The sequence below is a fragment of the Chiloscyllium punctatum genome, chromosome 30 (genome assembly GCF_047496795.1).
Source record: "Chiloscyllium punctatum isolate Juve2018m chromosome 30, sChiPun1.3, whole genome shotgun sequence".
Lineage (NCBI taxonomy): Eukaryota > Metazoa > Chordata > Chondrichthyes > Orectolobiformes > Hemiscylliidae > Chiloscyllium > Chiloscyllium punctatum.
The window spans coordinates 4665105-4679985 of record NC_092768.1 but is presented as its reverse complement, the minus strand read 5'-3'; the positions used below and the strand labels follow the sequence as shown (position 1 = coordinate 4679985).

The following is a 14881-nucleotide window of genomic DNA, read 5'->3' as shown; positions in this document are numbered from 1 at the left end:
GCAATCGCTTCCCACAGAGTTTTAGGTCCTGGGCATTTCTCCACTTTTATGAGTTTCAAGACATCCAGAACTTCCTGCTCTATAATATGGATATTTTCAAGATATCACCATATATTTCCCTACATTCTATGCCTTTCATGTCTTTTTCCACAGTAAACACTGATGCAAAATACTCATTTAGTATCTCCGCCATCTCCTGCAGTTCCATACAAATGCTGCCTTGCTGATCTTTGAGGGGCCCTATTCTCTCCCTAGTTACCTTTTTGTCCTTAATGTATTTGTAAAAACCCTTTGGATTCTCTTTAACTCTATTTGCCAAAGCTATGTCATGTCCCCTTTTTGCCCTCCTGATTTCCCCCTTAAGTATACTCCTATCTCCTTTATACAATATAAGGATTCATTTAATCTGTTTTGTCTATACCTGACATATGCTTCCTTCTTTTTCTTAACCAAACCCTGAATTTCTTTTGTCATCCAGCATTCCTACACCTACCAGCCTTTCCTTTCACTCTAACAGGAATATACTGTCTCTGGACTCTCATTATCTCATTACTGAAGACTTCCCATTTTCCAGCCGTCCCTTTACCTGAGAACATCTCCCTCCAATCAGCTTTTGAAAGTTCTTGCCTAATACCATCAAAAGTAGCCTTCCCCTAATTTAAACCTTTAACTTTTAAATTTGGTCTATCCTCTTCCATCACTATTTTAAAATGAATAGAATTATGGTTACTGGCCCCAAAGTGCTCCCCCACTGACACCTCAGTCACCTGCCCTGCCTTATTTCCCAAGAGTAGGTCAGGTTTTGCACCTTCTGTAGTAGGTACATCCACATACTGAATCAGAAAATTGTCTTGTACACACTTAACAAATTCTTCTCCATTTAAACCCTTAACACTATGGCAGTCCCAGTTTATGTTTGGAAAGTTAAAATCCCCTACCATATTATTACCACCCTATTATTCTCACTGATAACTGAGACTTCCTTACAAATCTGTTTCTCAATTTCCCCCTGACTGTTAGGGGGTCTACAAAATGCCATCCCGTACTGGATTACACCTCTTCCCATCCTACCTCTTGCAAAAATGCCATCCCGTATTCCCAATTCCTCCACCTCTGCTGGATCTGCTCCCAGGAGGACCAGTTCCACCACATAACACACCAGATGGCCTCCTTCTTTAAAGACCGCAATTTCCCTTCCCACATGGTTAAAGATGCCCTCCAATGCATCTCGTCCACATCCTGCACCTCCGCCCTCAGACCACACCCCTCCAACCGTAACAAGGACAGAACGCCCCTGGTGCTCACCTTCCACCCTACCAACTTTCGCATAAACCAAATCATCCGCCGACATTTCCGCCACCTCCAAACAGACCCCACCACCAGGGATAGATTTCCCTCCCCACCCCTTTCCGCCTTCCACAAAGACCGTTCCCTCCGTGACTACCTGGTCAGGTCCACGCCCCCCTACAACCCACCCTCCCATCCTGGCACTTTCCCCTGCCACCACAGGAACTGTAAAACCTGTGCCCACACCTTCTCCCTCACCTCTATCCAAAGCCCTAAAGGAGCCTTCCACATCCATCAAAGTTTTACTTGCACATCCACTAATATCATTTATTGTATCCGTTGCTCCCGATGTGGTCTCCTCTACATTGGGGAGACTGGGCGCCTCCTAGCAGAGCGCTTTAGGGAACATCTCTGGGACACCCGCACCAATCAACCACACCGTCGCGTGGCCCAACATTTCAACTCCCCCTCCCACTCTGCCGAGGACATGGAGGTCCTGGGCCTCCGTCACCGCCGCTCCCTCACCACCAGACGCCTGGAGGAAGAACGCCTCATCTTCCGCCTCGGAACACTTCAACCCTAGGGCATCAATGTGGACTTCAACAGTTTCCTCATTTCCCCTTTCCCCACCTCACCCTAGTTCTAAACTTGCAGCTCAGTTACTGTCCCCATGACTTGTCCTACCTGCCTATCTCCTTTTCCACCTATCCACTCCACCCTCTCCTCCTTGACCTATCACCTTCATCCCCTCCCCCACTCACCCATTGTACTCTATGCTACTTTCTCCGCACCCCCACCCTCCTCTAGCTTATCTCTCCACGCTTCAGGCTCAGTGCCTTTATTCCTGATGAAGAGCTTTTGCCCGAAATGTCGATTTCGCTGCTCCTTGGATGCTGCCTGAACTGCTGTGCTCTTCCAGCACCACTAATCCAGAATCTGGTTTCCAGCATCTGCAGTCACTGTTTTTACCTGGTCTATAATACAATCCCAATAAGGTGATCATCCCTTTCTAATTTGTTCGGAATCACTGGATTGCAATTTAATAGTTGACTCTCAGACTTAGAGGCTCATTCTGTTGTGGGCCCAAATGTTCGCAGGGTATCCATCTGAGTTTTCGTGAAACTCCGTGGTCCACTACTGCACCATGTTCTTCATTGGATAACACTTTGGCCTTTGAGACAGAAACTCCTCTGTTCAAATTACACTCTAAAGAGCTGAGCTTCACCGAGGCTGACACTTTTTTGCAGTTCTGAGGGAGGGCTGCACTGTCTGGCTATTGGATGAGACTATACTCTTGGTTTCTATCTGTGCTAGCAACTGACCGACATAGAGCATCATTTTGAAGAGCAGCTAAGGGGTTCTGCTCCATGTCCAGGAACACAGTTATCATGGAACAAACATTGGAAAAGAATGGTTTTTCAAGGAAGAGACTGTGACATAATTGGCTCTCACATAAGAGAGCATTTCAAAGGCTCAATGTTGTTTGTAAAAACCCTTTTGAGATGCCTTGAGATATGTGAAACCTCTTTGATTTTATTTTGACAGTATGTCTATCGGAGGGAGAGGATCAGCTTTCGTAAATCAGTTTTGAATTAGTCAAATGACATTTCAGGAAAAGTAGAGACAGAGACGAAGTCTGTATTTAATCTTTCATTATCCTTCAGAAAGAACACCAGAGAGTAGCTGTTATTGAACGAAACAAAGAACATACAGGCCCTTCGGCCCTGGATGTTGCTCTGACCTGTGAAATCAATCTGATTCCATCTAACCTATACCGTTCCATTATTATCCATATGTATATCCAATGCCCATTTAAACGCCCTACTAGTGTTGCAGGCAAGCCGTTCCACACCCCTACTTCTCTCCGACTAAAGAAGCTACCTGATATCTGTCCTAAATCTATCACCCCTCAATTTAAAGCTATGTTCCCTTGTGTAGCCTTTACCATCCGAGGATAAAGGCTCTCCCTATACAACTCAATTAAGTCGCCTCTCAATCTTCTTCTCTCCAAAGAAAACAGACTCAGTTCCTCAGCTTTCCTCGTAAGCCCTTCCCTCCATACCAGGCAAATTCCAGCAAATCTTGTCTGAACTCTTTCCAAAGCTTCCACTTCCTTCCTACAATGCGGTGACCAGAGCTGCGCGCAATACTCCAGCTGCAGTCTTGTACAGCTGAAGCATGACCTCGTGGCTCCGAAACTCAACCCACCTATCAATAAACACCTACACACCATATGGTTTCTTCACAACCCTGTCAAACAGGTTGGCAACGTTTAGGAATTTATGTACCTGGACACTGAGATCTCTCTGTTCATCTACACTGCCAAGAATTTTACCATTCGCCCAGTATTCTGCATTCCTGTTACTTCTTCCAAAGTGAACTACCTCACACTTTTCCGCATTAAACTCCATTTGCCACTTCTCAGCCCAGTATTTTCTGATTCAGTATGTGGATGTACCTACTAGAGAAAGTGCAAAACCTGACCTACTCTTGGGAAATAAGGCAGGGCAGGTGGGGGAGCACTTTGGGGCCAGCGACCATAATTCTATTCATTTTAAAATAGTGATGGAAAAGGATAGACCAGATCTAAAAGTTGAAGTTCTAAATTGGAGAAAGGCTAATTTTGGCGGTATTAGGCAAGAACGTTTGAAGGCAGATGTTTGCAGGTAAAGGGACGGCTGGAAAATGGGAAGTCTTCAGTAATGAAATAATGAGAGTCCAGAGACAGGATATTCCTGTTAGAGTGAAAGGAAAGGCTGGTAGGTGTAGGAATGCTGGATGACAAAAGAAATTGAGGGTTTGGTTAAGAAAAAGAAGGAAGCATATGTCAGGTATAGACAGAATAGATCGAGGGAACCCTTAGAAGAGTATAAAGAAAGTAGGAGTATACTTAAGAGGGAAATCAGAAGGGCAAAATGGGGACATGAGATAGCTTTGGCAAATAGAATTAAGGAGAATCCAAAGGGTTTTTACAAATATATTAAGGACAAAAGGGTAACTAGGGAGAGAATAGGGCGCCTCAAAGATCAACAAGGCAGCCTTTGTGTGGAGCCACAGAAAATGGGGGATATACTAAATAAATATTTTGCATCAGTATTTACAGTGGAAAAGGACATGGAAGATATAGACTGTAGGGAAATAGATGGTGACATCTTGCAAAGTGTCCAGATTACAGAGGAGGAAGTGCTGGATGTCTTGAAACGGTTAAAGGTGGATAAATCCCCAGGACCTGATCAGGTGTACCCGAGAACTCTGTGGGAAGCTAGAGAGGTGATTGTTGGGCCTCTTGCTGAGATATTTGTCTCATTGATAGTCACAGGTGAGGTGCCAGAAGACTGGAGGTTAGCAAACGTGGTGCCACTGTTTAAGAAGGGTGGTTAAGACAAGCCAGGGAACTATAGACCGGTGAGCCTGACCTCGGTGGTGGGCAAGTTGTTGGAGGGAATCCTGAGGGACAGGATGTAAATGTATTTGGAAAGGCAAGCACTGATTCGGGACAGTCAACATGGCTTTGTGCGTGGGAAATCATTTCCCACAAACATGATTAAGTTTTTTGAAGAAGTAACAATTGATGAGGGCAGAGCAGTAGATGTGACCTATATGGACTTCAGTAAGGCGTTCGACAAGGTTCCTATGGGACACTGATTAGCAAGGTTAGATCTCATGGAATACAGGGAGAACTAGCCATTTGGATACAGAACCGGCTCAAAGGTAGAAGACAGAGGGTGGTGGTGGAGGGTTGTTTTTCAGACTGGAGGTCTGTGACCAATGGAGTGCCACAAGGATCGGTGCTGGGTCCTCTACTTTTTGTCATTTACATAAATGATTTGGATGCGAGCATAAGAGGTACAGTTAGTAAGTTTGTAGATGACACCAGAATTGGAGGTGTAGTGGACAGCGAAGAGGGTTACCTCAGATTACAACAGTATCTGGACCAGATGGGTCAATGGGCTGAGAAGTGGCAGATGGTGTTTAATTCAGATAAATGCGAGTTGCTGCATTTTGGGAAAGCAAATCTTAGCAGGACTTATACACTTAATGGTAAGGTCCTAGGGAGTGTTTCTGAACAAAGAGACCTTGGAGTGCAGGTTCATAGCTCCTTGAAAGTGGAGTCGCAAGTAGATAGGATAGTGAAGAAGGCGTTTGGTATGCTTTCCTTTATTGGTCAGAATATTGAGTACAGGAGTTGGGAGGTCATGTTGCAGCTATACAGGGCATTGGTTAAGCCACTGTTGGAACATTGAGTGCAGTTCTGGTCTCCTTCCTATCAGAAAGATGTTGTAAAACTTGAAAGTGTTCAGAAAAGATTTACAACGATGTTGCCAGGGTTGGAAGATCTGAGCTACAGGGAGAGGCTGATCAGGCTAGGGTTGTTTTCCCTGGAGTATCGGAGGCTGAGGGGTGACCTTATAGAGGTTTACAAAATCATGAGGGGCATGGATAGGATAAATAGACAAAGTCTTTTCCCTGTTGTCGGGGAGTCCAGAACTAGAGGGCATAGGTTTAGGGTGAGAGGGGAAAGATATAAAAGCGACCTAAGGGGCGACCTTTTCATGCAGAGGGTGGTACGTGTATGGAATGAGCTTCCAGAGAATATGGGGGAGGCTGGTACAATTGCAACATTTAAGAGGCATTTGGATGGGTACATGAATCGGAAGGGTTTGGAGGGATATGGGCTGGGTGCTGGCAGGTGGGACTAGATTGTGTTGGGATATCTGGTCGGCATGGACAGGTTGGACCCGAAGCGTCTGTTTCCATGCTGTATATCTCTATAACTCTATGACTCTATAACTCCATAAGGTTAGTGAGGCACAACCTACCCTTCACAATATCATGTTGACTTTACAGATGATTATAAATCCTATCTTTTATAACCTTTTCCAACATCTTACCCACAACCAAAGTAAGATTCCCTGGCCTATAATTACCAGGGTTGTCCTGACTCCTTCTTAAACAAGGGAGCAACATTTGCTATCCTTCAGTCTTCTGGCACTACTCCTATGACAATGATGACATAAATATCAAAGCCAAAGGCTCTGCAATCTCCTCCCTGGCTTTCCAGCGAATCCTAGGATGAATCCCATCGGCCCAGAGGTCATGTCTATTTTCAGTTCTTCCAAAATTGCTCTTTGTCAACCGCATTCCCATCTAATTTAGTAGCCTGTATCTCCATATTCTCACTAACATTGCTCTTTTCCAATGTGAATACTAATGAAAACTATTTATTAAACACTTCCCCTATGTCATCAGATTTCATACATAACTTCCCACTACTCTCCGCCAACTTCTCATGTCCCCTCCTGGCTCTTCTTGGCCCTCTCTTTTCTGGCTAACTTATAACTCTCAAGCCCCCTAACTGAGCCTTTATGCTTCATCATCACATAAACCTTCTTCCTCCTCCTGACAAGAGCTTTAACTTTTTCAGTAAACCATGGCTCCCTCTCTTGACACTACCTCCCTGCCTGACAGGCATATACCCGCAGGAGCTGTTTCTTGACTAAGCTCCACATTTCAATTGTGCCCATTTCCTGCAGTTTCCATTGCCATCCTATGCATCCTAAATCTTGTCTAATCACATTATAATTGCCTTTCCCCCAGTTCTTCCTCTTTTTCTGCGGTATATACCTATCCCTGCCATTGTGATCGCTATCGCCAAAGTGCACACCTACCTCCAAATGTTCATTCCCCAATATCAAATCTAATATGGCATCGCCCTTTGTTAGCCTGTCTTCATATTATGTCAGAAAACCCTCCTGTGCACATTGAAGAAAAACTGACCCATCTAAACTACTTGAACTAGAGTATTCCCAGTCAATATTGGGGAAGTTAAAGTTCCCCATAACAATTACTCTGTTACTCTCACTCCTATCGAGAATCATCTTTGCTGTCATTTCCTCTGCATCCCTGGAACAATTCAGAGGCCTATAGAAACCTCCCAACAGGGTGACCTCTCCTTCCCTGTTTCTAACCTCAACCCAAACTACCTCAGTGGATGAGTCCTCAAGTGCTCTCTCAGCTGCTGTAATACTACCCTGGATTAACAATGCCACACCCCCTTCTCTTGTTCTTACTGAAACATCTCAATCCCAGAATTTGCAACAACCATTCCTGTCCTTCCTCCAGGCATGCCTCTGAAAAGGCCACAACATCGAAATCCCAGGTTCCAACCTATGCTGCAACTTCACCCGCCTTATTCCGGATGCTCCTGGTATTGAAGTACACACATTTCAAACCAACACCCTGACTGCTGGTGCCCTCTTGCGACCTTGTAAACCTATCCCTGACCTCACCACCCTCAACCTCCTGTACACTGGAACTACAATTCAGGTTCCCATCCCCCTGCTGCATTAGTTTAAACACCCCCTCCCCCGAAAGCATTGGCAAATTTTCCCCCCAGGATCTTGGTACAATTATGGTTCAGGTGAAGACCATCCTGTTGGTAGAGGTACCACCTTCCCCAGTAAGATCCCCAATTATCCAAGAATCCAAAACCCTCCCTCTTGCACCATCCCTGCAGCCACGTGTTCAGCTCCACTCTCATCCTGTTCCTCACTTCACTAGCACGTGGTATGTGCAACAAACCAGAGATAACGACTGTTTGTTCTAACTCTAAGCTTCCATCCTAGCTCCCTGAATTTCTGCCTTAGATCCCCACCTTTCTTCCTACATATGTTGTTAGTGCCTATATGTACCATGACTTGGGGCTGCTCCCCCTCCCCCTCAATAATCCCAAAAACATGATCAGAGACATCACAAACCCTGGTACCTGGGAGGTACACACCAACTGTGAATCTCTCTCATTCCCACAAGAACCTCTTATCTGAAACACATAAAGAATGTCAAGTAACTGTTAAGTCTGTCAGTGCTGGCTCAACTAAATTCAACTCTGTTCAATGTGGTTACATCAGTGAAATAATATTAGATTAGATTACTTACAGTGTAGAAACAGGTCCTTTGGCCCAATCGGTCCACACCGACCCTCCCACCCAGACCCATTCCCCTACATCGAACACTACAGGCAATTTAGCATGGGCAATTTAGCATGGCCAATTCACCTAACCTGCTCATTTTTGGACTGTGGGAGGAAACCGGAGCACCCGGAGAAAGCCCATGCAGACATGGGGAGACTCCACACAGAACCCGGGTCTCTGCGCTGTGAGGTAGCAGTGCTAACCACTGTGCCACCGTGCCGCCCATGAGGGTAATAGGCTGAGATATGGGTGATGTGGTGAGTTATAATGCCCTGTTAATCTTCTCAAGACCTGGTTTTTAATCTACTTGAAAAAGACAAAAGTCAAGGCCTAGAATGGTGGTTTTACAGAGGGCAGTTTTATGTATTTGTCTCTAAGTTGGAACGATTGTCGCATATACATATGTAAGCCATTTTCTTCCCCATAACTGAGGAGATTATAAAATATTGTCATCTGTCCTTTATATCAAAACAACTGGTTAATGCTCTTTATGAATTGACGTCAATTATATTATTAGCCAACATCTTCCTGAAAGGCTGCATCTTGCTGCATGTGGGAATAATTAGGCTCTTTGTTGAACCTTTCAGTTTGAATGTTATTTGCACAGTAATTTGTCAGAAATGTGAGCTAGTAACAGTGCTGAGAGACAGCAGGGACTTTAGTGGATGGTGACGTCGGCACCCTGGAGATGGCACTGACTTGATGACGATCTCAGGCCAGGCAGCAGAGAGTGCTGGCAAGAGCTCCTCTGCTAGCCCTCCTCTCTGTTGGCCTGTTGAGAGACTGCATTGATGCAAGTGGTGCCTGTCTTTGAGTAGAACAGCATGTTAATCTGGAATTGGCGCACAGTAAGATGGGGCAGAAATTGGATGTCAGGAACAGCAAAGGAGCAGGCTGGGTAATTCATGAGTAAAATTTGGGTAAGATCAGTCAGAAAATTCACTAGACATCACGGCGATAAGCTCGGACTTTATCAAAAAGTGTAAGAGGTCCAGAGGAATGTTGGAGAGGGATGAATTTGACTCAAACCAGGCATGGAAAGAGACATGAAGAGAAGGGGATAAAAATGGGCTGGTGGAAAAAAGAGCCCTGAAAGATAAATTTTTTAAAAATATGCAAAGGGATGTAAACTTTTCAATTTGAAGTTATGAACAATTAATTGCAGGAATAAATCTGAACAGCTTAAATGTTCCTTTTTCTGGGCTGGAGTATTTCTGTGATGCTACTTTAGCAACAATCAGAATATTATCAGACCCATCAGATAACAGAGCAGAATTAGGCCATTCGGCCCGTTGGGTCTGCTGCACCATTCGATCATGGCTAATGTATTTCTTGACCCCATTCTCTTGCCTTCTGTCCCCATAACCCTTGATTCCTTTATGAATCAGGGACTTATCTAAATTGCTGTCTCAAAGACACTCAGTGACTCGGTCTCCACAGCCCTCTGTGCCAATGAGTTCCACCGATTAACCACCCTCTGGCTGAAGAAATTCCTCCTTACCTCAGTTCTGACGAAGAACTATTGAGATCAGAGAACAGGGGGATGCAAATATTTCCACTGCGAGAGTGATTAGATTACTTACAGTGTGGAAACAGGCCCTTCGGCCCAACAAGTCCACACCGCCCCGCTGAAGCGCAACCCACCCATACCCCTACATCTACCCCTTACCTAACACTACGGGCAATTTAGCATGGCCAATTCACCTGATCTGCACATCTTTGGACTGTGGGAGGAAACCGGAGCACCTGGAGGAATCCCACACAGACACGGGGAGAACGTGCAAACTCCACACAGTCAGTCGCCTGAGGCGGGAATTGAACCCGGGTCTCTGGCGCTGTGAGGCAGCAGTGCTAACCACTGTGCCACCGTGCTGCCCATAAGTGGAACTTAGACGTGTAGTTCCTAAAGTGAGCTGAACTGAATCCAACTAAAAGAAAGTGAGGACTGTAGATGCTGGTGATTAGAGTGGAGAGTGCGGTGTTGGAAAAGCACAGCAGGTCAGGCAGCATCCAAGGAGCAGGAGCAGTCCTTCATCAGGTTCCTCATGCCCGAAATGTCGACTCTCCTGCTCCTCAAATGCTGCCGAACCTGCTGGGCTTTTCCAGCACCGCACTCTCGACTCTGAACTGAAACCAAGTTGATTTATGTTGGTGAAGTTGAGCTGACATGCTGGGAGGCTTTGTTTATTAGCAACTGAGAATGTTTCCTTCTGCACCAGACGGTCTGACAGAGAAGGAAGAGACACTATTTCCGCAGAGTGGGGCCTCACAGGGGAGCTGAATTCTTCTCTCATTTTATTCTCCCCTAGTGTATAAATGTCCAGTGTATAAATAATTGTTAAGCTGACAAAGCCTTGGGAGCTAGGCTCTTCATGTGAAATGGGATACAACAGTAACTCTCAGAATGCTGGTTTCTAACCAACAGATTACGAAAGTTTCGGGAGAAGTGAACCACTACTGGGTACGCTGAGAAAACTGAAATACGATTCTCTTCAGTGTAAGAGGAACAGAAGAATCTGTGCCTTTTTCAGCAGAGAATGCAGCGGTTTCCTACAACCTTATTTTAGACCCGCCTGAGCAGCTCGTGATATTACATCAATCATCCTGAAGTTTCCGCAATGGAACTATATCTCAATGCAGTCAACATGTTGGACAGCATCAGTGCAAAGAGAGAAATAATGTTGGGGTTTCATTTGCTGGTTAATTCATTCAAGCTGTTACCTCTGTTTCTGTTCACAGATGCTATCTGACTGACTGAACACTTGCAGCATTATCTGCTTTCTTTCATTTGAAATGTCCAACATCCCTTATTTTGAGCTTTAAGATAGCGACATGCGGAAGAGGAGGAACCCATTCAAACCATTAGATCTGTTCCATCATTCAGCTGCATCACAGCTGATCTGTAGTTTAACTCCTAGGCTCCATTTCCCTACCAAAAATCTCCTTAAAAGGATAGAACAGCATCTAAGATACATTTTCTCGTCAACCTGTTCAGGGATGTTATTCTAAATCTCGGCAGTAGGTGGGTCTTGAATTCTGGCTCTCCTGGCTCAGAGGTGAGGACACTACCCCCACATTCCTCAATTCCCTGAGGGACCAAAGGTTTGTGTAAACCCAGTCTTAAATGGATGCAGTGATAAAGTAAGCCCAACCCCCTTTGCGTATCATAGACTTAGGCCTATGTTGTTTTTTTTCCTGACTTGCCAACCAGTAGAAACAGCTATGTCTATGCAATCAAGCCCATTCATTCAGAATCTTGTACGTACTACTCTTAAAAACTTTCAACACTGTAATCGACCCCCCCCCCCCCCCCCCACCCAACCCAGCATCCATATCCTTTCTAAGGGCAGAATAATTTGTGAATTTACACTAACCTATCCTATCCATGTGAAAAGACATCGCTATTGCTTTTCTAATTGATGTGGCTATAATTTTAAGATATTGCCTCCTTCTTTATGATTTCCCTGCAACAAGAAGTAGGTTCTCTGCATTTACTCTGTGGAATCCTTTTTAACATGGCATCTAGTTACGCCAGTGTTAACAATTACTGAAGGAAAGTACTCATAGTGAAAGCTCTAATTGAACATGTCCGCATACATTTCCCGATGCAACAAAATTCATACTGAAATTCAAGTCAGTGCCTCAGAATTGCCTCTGTGCTCAGACGCCACACAGGCTTAGCACTCCCCAGTTCTAGTAACATATGGCACTAGTGTTCACAGCCTGGAGCAGGTGTGGCTCAGTGTGCGGCTCCGAGTAGCAAGTCCCACTGCCAGGACTTGTGGGCCACCAGAGGAACCCAGCTACTGGTGCACATGCACCAAGTGCTTATTGGTACTGCTGCCCAACCTGGAAAAATGACCGAGGGTTAGTGGCATGAAGGGGTAGCTGACTGTAAATCCAATAATGAAGGTTGATATGGAAAGTAGTCAAACAGTATTGTGCCAGCCACTGTAACATGGGAAAATAGAAGGAAGAAAGAACAGTCCCAAGTTGCAAGAGCATTCTGGTGAATTCAGTAAGATCCCAATTTTATATGTGAGTAATATAACCTGTACATAACTTTAAAGTATTTATTATATTGTGTTATTATTTGTGTTATGAATTTAACTAGTTATTTTAACTCTTAATCTAGTGATGCCAGTTTTTGAAATTTTCATCCTTGCTTGGAATGTATCCACCTCACCCTGCTCTATCTCAAACTGTACCTGTGATTGATGTCTCTTGCCCTTCCAAAATTCAATGTCTTGTACGTAACTGGATGATAGCTATGCGTTCAGACATCTAAATCGCGTGTTTTGAAATCTCCTCCTCCTGTCAATCCCATGCTCCTTGAATTTATTTTTAATTTATTTTTTCAGTGGAGCATTGGTGCTTCCAGCCTTTGTTGCTTGTTCCTAACTAACTTTGAATTGAGTATCTTGCTTGCCCATTTGGTAAGTGTTATGGCTAAACACAAGCGTGCACTGGACTTTCACAAGCCACACAGTAAATGGGAATGTTCAATCATGAGAAATAGTCAGTTTATTTCTGTCTTCTGCTACTGTCCAGAAACTTTCACCATGTTTCTTCAAGCTTATAAAAATAACTTGTTCATTAGGAACAAATGTATTTTGGACAATAAAATATTATTATGTGAAATTCAAGTATATCTCTTTAATCCCAAACACACGTTTCATGCAACAGACAAGATGATACAGCTCTGCAGAGCGTTCATGTTTATTTAAAGAAATGAAACAGAAAAATGGACCAATCACTTAACCTCAGCAATAAAATGGGAAGTCTGCTGACAGTCCAGTCAACGTTCTTTCAACATTTTCATAATACTGCCATCTGTACAATTGATGAGATTTTCAAATCAGTCTTGAGTTTAGATTAGAGTCAGTTGGAAATGCTGATATTTGACTTTCCAACATTCCCAAAATATTTCAGCTAAGGGGAAATGGCAGATCCTTGCAGCCAGTTCTACCTCTGCGTTTTCTCGTTAACTTGTTTGGGAGAGACGGAGCAAGCTGTTTCCCTTCTGTTTACTCAGCTTGGTGTACAGGAGAAAACATCAACTCCAATCCAAGAGCAACTAAACAGAATGCTAAGCCTTCAGCAACTGTTTAATTAAAATCATAAATCCCCTCACTCAGTTTGTAAAGTGTATGTGTTATGTAATGCACTTTAACCTTCCAAGTTCCAAGAGGCTACAAGGTAAAACTTGTTCAATCCAGAAGATGTCCAAATCCTCCTCACCGAAGAAGAATCATACCCAACTCAAATGGTGGCTTCGAATAAGGGCTTTTGCCTGAATAATCGATTTTCCTGCTCCTTGGATGCTGCCTGACTCACTGTGCTTTTCAGCACCACACCCTTGACTCTAATCTCCAGCATCTGCAGTCCTCACTTTCACAAAGCTGGCTTCGGTTCAGCACTATGTTTGACTGTGGCTTCCAGTACTGTGAGTGGGAGTGTTACAGCCTTGGAGTGGGACCTGAACCAAGGGCCATGTAGTTCATTGGTCAGAGCATTAATAATTGTGGCTATCTACTGTAGGTCTGCAGTTACACGTGGTCAAAAGCAAATTAAACATTAAAGGCTTCTTGCTACAGGATATTAGTGTGCTGGAGAGAATTTTACACAAGTAGTTTTTCATGGTCCTCCATTACTGAGACTAACTTTCAAATAGTATTTATGGAATTTCAACTTCCACTAGCTGCTATGTCGAGATGTACATCAGAAGGTAAAAACTCAATCAATGCAAATTAGTTAAACAGAATAGAGGCTGCTGGCCAATATTTTAGACTTGGAGAATTGTTACAGAGCTGAAGGAGAATATTCAGCCCATTGTGCTTCCACCTGCTCTATCCTCTATTGCCAATCTCCTGTCTTTTCCTCTTGGCCTTCCATAACATTATTATCCAAGAAAAAAAACAACCAATGCACTCTTGAAAGTCTCACTTGAAACTGCCTCCACCATATTTCCAGGCACTGCGTTTCACAGCCCCTAGCTGTGCACTGTATGAAAATGTACTCTCATATCACCAGTCATGTGGCCTGGTTATTTGAATTTTTGTCTGCAGGCAGGATTAAACATGCTGATGCAGAGGGGAGCAGCTGAGTGTGAGGAGAGTGGGCAAGCGGGTGGGAGCAGGTGAGTAGAAGGCCTTGAGGAGATGGAAATGGTCTTGGAGCATTTGAGGGTACTTAGTGGGCAGGTCAGTGGAGGAATGGTGGAACAGAAATTGTTGGAGAAGCTCAGCAGGTCTGGCAGCATCTGTGGAGAGGGATCAGAGTTAACGCTTCGGATTGAGTGACCCTTTCTTAGAACGTGATGGAGGTTCGGAGGGAGTTCAGGAGTAGGCCATAAAGAGGGACACAGAGGAGGAGAGATGGATGAGTGGGGGTTGGGCCATAGAGAGGTGAGGGGAGGAAAGGGGTAGTGTGAGGGGAGGACGGGTGGACCTGGAGGAGAGATGTAATGGTGGAAAAGAGTGGGGAGTCGGAATGGATTGGGAGAGGAAAGGAGGAAGGGGTATGGGAGTGACATAAGGATGAGATAAAGTGAGGAAAGGGTAGGATATTGAGAGGGAAGGGAGGAGAGATTAGGGAATTTAAGGGAAGCGAGAGGAAGGGAG

General features: G+C 44.4%; 1 protein-coding gene across 4 annotated transcripts in view; it reads left to right on the top strand.

The window, feature by feature from the left end:
* Nucleotides 1-12899, top strand: part of LOC140455137 (hepatic and glial cell adhesion molecule-like) — a 66998-nt gene extending 54099 nt beyond the window's left edge. For all 4 annotated transcript variants that reach the window (XR_011952781.1, XM_072549805.1, XM_072549806.1 and 1 more), the window contains one exon: nt 10684-12899. Coding sequence is in view for 3 of the 4 variants with exons in the window: in XM_072549805.1 (XP_072405906.1) it covers nt 10684-10835 (152 nt within the window). In the remaining variant the exon portion in view is untranslated. The remainder of the gene's footprint in view (nt 1-10683) is intronic.
* Nucleotides 12900-14881: the final 1982 nt, after the last annotated feature.